This window comes from Limulus polyphemus, unplaced genomic scaffold (genome assembly GCF_000517525.1).
Source record: "Limulus polyphemus unplaced genomic scaffold, Limulus_polyphemus-2.1.2 Scaffold6712, whole genome shotgun sequence".
NCBI classification, from domain to species: domain Eukaryota; kingdom Metazoa; phylum Arthropoda; class Merostomata; order Xiphosura; family Limulidae; genus Limulus; species Limulus polyphemus.
In genome coordinates this window covers 1-4,487 of record NW_013672322.1, presented here as the reverse complement: position 1 = coordinate 4,487, position 4,487 = coordinate 1, and the positions used below count along the sequence as shown (strand labels likewise).

General features: G+C 33.3%; 1 protein-coding gene across 2 annotated transcripts in view; it reads right to left on the bottom strand.

The window, feature by feature from the left end:
* LOC106474007 (zinc transporter 7-like) overlaps window positions 1–3,453 on the bottom strand; it is a 30,638-nt gene extending 27,185 nt beyond the window's left edge. The window contains exons 1-2 of one of the 2 annotated variants that reach the window (XM_022402385.1): window positions 3,348–3,453; window positions 1,607–1,708 (exon numbers count right to left, since the gene is read on the bottom strand). Coding sequence is in view for 1 of the 2 variants with exons in the window: in XM_013934692.2 (XP_013790146.1) it covers window positions 1,607–1,708; window positions 3,052–3,134 (185 nt within the window). In the remaining variant the exon portion in view is untranslated. Of the gene's footprint in view, window positions 1–1,606; window positions 1,709–3,051 lie in introns of both variants that reach the window. The other variant, XM_013934692.2, reaches the window with a different exon arrangement.
* Window positions 3,454–4,487: the final 1,034 nt, after the last annotated feature.

Genomic DNA, 4,487 nt, shown 5'->3' with positions numbered 1-4,487 from the left:
CGCCACGCACGGCAAACACGTGGGTGGATGTTTAGATCCCAGAGAAAGTAACTGTAAATACAGAATCTTCCCTGGGGGATCCCTTCACCATGTACAAGAATCCACGTCGAGGGGAACTGTCTGGTAGAAGACTGGGAAAGGTAAGTGGCCAGAGTCAACAGATAAGAGTGGAGACAGGTCATATCCACCCTAGATGCCATGAAATCTGGAATATCTGCAAAAATTGATTGTCTGAGAAAAGGAGCTTTTCTGAGATCTCTAAGGGGTGAAGAAGGAAGTCAAACTCCCTCAAGCAAGACATCTTTCTCTCTCTCCAAATGATCCCAGCAACAAACCAGCCAAGAGACCAAGGAGAGAGAAGAAGCCAATAACCTTACCAAAGTAGAAGTCAATAAATGACTTAGATCCTCTAAAAATCGAGTAGGTGACCTTTGATAGGCCTCATAAACAGGTGCAAAGAAGAAAAAATAGGCAAAACTGTTGTAATGGACAGATAAATTCAGGAAAACTGAGTTTGGTTAAGATGAACACTGGCATTAGACCTAGAACCCCAAATAGGAAGAAGAGGGCCTAACCTATGAGAATCCAAATATGGGTTCTCCAGGTGATGGAAAGCTAAGGCATGCTGATCCAATAAATAGGGAGGACAAGGTATGGCAGCACCCTCTCTCAATTGATCAGCACATCTCCTCGTATGCACAGCAATATCTGGCAAAGGTGGAAAGACCAAGTAATCAGCTGAATGATTTTTCCCCCAACAAAGAAGAAGAGCCATAAGCTACAGGAGAAATGCTCAAGACATTACAAACTTGATGAACTAGTTGCAAAAAATGGTGCAGGAGGAGGGATGTTCATCCTAAGCTCATGATTAGTTGTTTGAGTAAAGGAAGATGCAGAAAAAATAGAGTCCAAATTATCACCGGTCCACTCCTGATCCCCTGCAAGCTCAGCCTCTGAGCTGACAGGACAAAAAACATCAGATCTAATGTAAGACTCCACCATTCTACATATGCGGGACTAGGCGTCCTCCATGGAAAGCTGCTACCCCCACCCCTCAATGCCCGGGTAACACTAGACTGCAGAGGTGGCAGAGTAGGAGCACTAGACAACTCTGTGTCAGAAACGTGAGTTTGTAAATTCATATCTGAAAATGCTCAGAAATAATTCTTTTCCTAATGTAAAATAAGTAATATAGACAACAAACTCAAGATCCAATAAGACAGGTCTAAAAAAACAAAAGAAATCATCTAAAATGTAGGTATAAATAAAGCTATTCAACACTGAAGAGAAATCTGCAGCAAGCAAGTAAAACTGTCCTTGTAAAGTTCTGCCATAGAGAAAAAGTGAATAGGAAGTAATAATGAACTTATATGTGGATATAGGATAGGGGGCATTGACGTAGGTGGGGATAATCACAGTGGGGTATAAAGGCTGGAGCAAGCGGGGCAATATTCATACCAACATGCCATGAGCAAAAAATGAGTATTTTAAATTTTTATTCAGTCTGCTAAACACTAGATTGTCAAAATTTTATACACTCCCTATAAACGTGTAAGTAGAAAATACTGAAATTATGCCTAACAAACTATAGCTTATTAGATGATACCTGTTTGTCCAAACTCCATATAAAAGTTCAACAAATGCAAAGGATAGATTCAGCAAAAGAAACAAAAACAAGTTTCTAGAGTTCTTGTCAGCAAATATCAACCTATAACAAAGAAAAAACATTATAGCCAGTTTCTCAGTTTACTTTACATAAGCTATGCATGACATTATCATTTACAATAACAATAACAGCTCAGAGCAATGAAAAATATTTAGTTTGTTTTAGACATTATAAATGTATTAATACAAACTCTCAACCAAGGTGTCAAGATTATTATTTTAATATCTGGGCTCAAGCATATACTATATATGATGATTCATTGCTGATATTACTGCTAGTCATCATATGATAGGGTTATAAGAAATACAAGAACTATTTCCAAAACTCTTTTACTCTACTGCACTACTATTTTAGATGAAAATTCCACTTACAGATGGTAAAAAAGATAACATTCACACATTCACTCAATACAACTGATTACTTTTACAAGATGTTGTATACAGTTTGAAGTCTTACTGATAAGACAGACTTGGGCAGTTAACCCCTTCTGCATCAGTTTTTTTCAGAAATGAGCTCAAAAGAAAAGCAGGATTTTTTATTTTTCCATTTGATAGTCTATTGTATTACATGATAACATGTAAATAAATTTGAACAGATAATTAAAAATGCAATGAGAAATATTTTGCCCAAATTAAATTGGGCATATATTTTTTTGAAATAGGGAAGTGCCCGAGTTATCTCGGGCAAATCACGAGAGGTTAACTCTCTATAATAAATATTTTTTTATAAGAATGTTGAGAAATAAATTTTGTAGAAAAAAAAAAACTACCACACAAAAAAGTAACAATTAGAGATACAACTTATAAAACTCACTCTCTCTTAATAGCTTAAAGTAGTCTATCTCTAAAATATTTCCATATTGATATTCTCCCTATAATATTAAAAATATTAAATTTTCAGATTTCTATGTCAACATAACAATACATTCAATTTATGTCACTATTATCTCTTAAACTATTTAGTGTTAAAACTTAAAATACGAGAATATTTAATATTACTAATATTATTGTAAAATGTAATACTAATAATGGTTAATAGGTTCTTACTTGCAATTGATATTCATTCTATTAGAAGTTGTCAATTACAAAAATAAGTTATATTAATTCATTAGTTGGACACAGTTATTAAACTTAAAAGTTAAAGATCACATTATACACTAACCTTTTTGATTTTGAAAGTACGTGAAATGTTACCATTTAATATTAATAATAAGAAACATTAACAGAAGCTCAAGTTCACATACAAAAGCAAATTCAATTTTCAAATTCGACGTGAATTTATCATTGTATACATTTAAGTTATTCACCACACAGCACCATGCTGCTACAATGATTTTTTTTTTCTGTGATTAATTTAGTTTAATATTTCTACTTCAAAATCCTTACCTTAGCCACCCTCTAACTTTTTGTGAAATCCGAATACCTTTCGAGACTTTATACTCTTCATCACTCGCATGTAACGGTAACATTTAATATTATTTAGTATTTCTTATGTTATATTTAGATAAAGTTAACTAAACTTGGCGTTAGCCTTAAACTACCCAAATTAATTGAAAACTAAAAATCAAAACTTCGAGTTAAAGAAAAGAGCCTAAATTTATCCAATAAAGAATTTAACAAAATAACACCCGGCAATGCTAATACTTTAACACATTGTACAACGTATGTGTAATTCTAATTACTATCATTCGTCCATGTGGCACAAACTTTTACATCCCATAATTCCCGACAGACTGTTGTTGAAGTCACTACCACTCCGAAACAACTAATAAAACTTGATTTTCTAAAGTAAAATTTGTAAACAATGGTATATTACAGTGTTAGCTACCAAAACAAAATACGACATATATTACGAAAAAAAATCTATGTGTTTACCTCTGAAGATGCAAGTTGTACGAAATAATCGAAATAATGAGAATATTTTTCCTAAGATAGCATTTAAAAAACGAGCATAATTATATAAGGTTGTGAATGTAAAACCATATAAAAGACTTAACAATTTAAAATTTGTAGTTACTAAACTGCTAAAAAAAAACCACTGAAATAATTCTTTTTTCTTCTGAAGTTAAATCAAGACAAATGGTGTTTAGCTTGGTATATATTTATTTATTTTTGAAATGAAAGAAAATATATCACTATCATATATAAAGTACTGTAAATAATTATAGAACGCACAAGTGGTTGTACATACAGGAGTTATACACAATGAGTAATTGCAAATAAATGATTAAATTATCATTAGTACAACACATTATTTCAGAAAATACAAACGAAAAACGGATAAATTGTATAATGCATCAGCATTTTGTATTTGTTTTAAACATAGCAGTTGTGTTTATGCTTCCATAATATGAATGTAATTATTGTTCCAAACGTTCTGTATTCCTGTTATTGTTTGTTACACAAAGGGTTATCTGCCCACCACGGGTATCGAAACCCAGATTCTAGCAGTGTAAGTCCGCAGACATACCGGTGTGCCACTGGGGGCTCTGTATTCCTAGTGGGGAATAAGTTAGCAAATTGGATAGAAGAGTGGCTGGATGGAAGAAATCAGAAGAGGGTTGTTATAAATGAAGTTCAGTCAAACTGGATTAATGTTACAAGCGGGGTACTTCGGGGCTCAGTCTTACGACCTTGGCTCTTTTTGATTTACATCAATTACATAGATGAAGGAATGGTCAATAGATTACTTAAATTTGCAGATGATATTAAGGTCTTGGGTGCTGCTAGCTGTGAAGAGGATGCTACTGATTTATGAAAGGATTTAGATCATTTAGTGAGTTGGGCGAATCAATGGCAAATGGGTATAAATTATAAAAAAT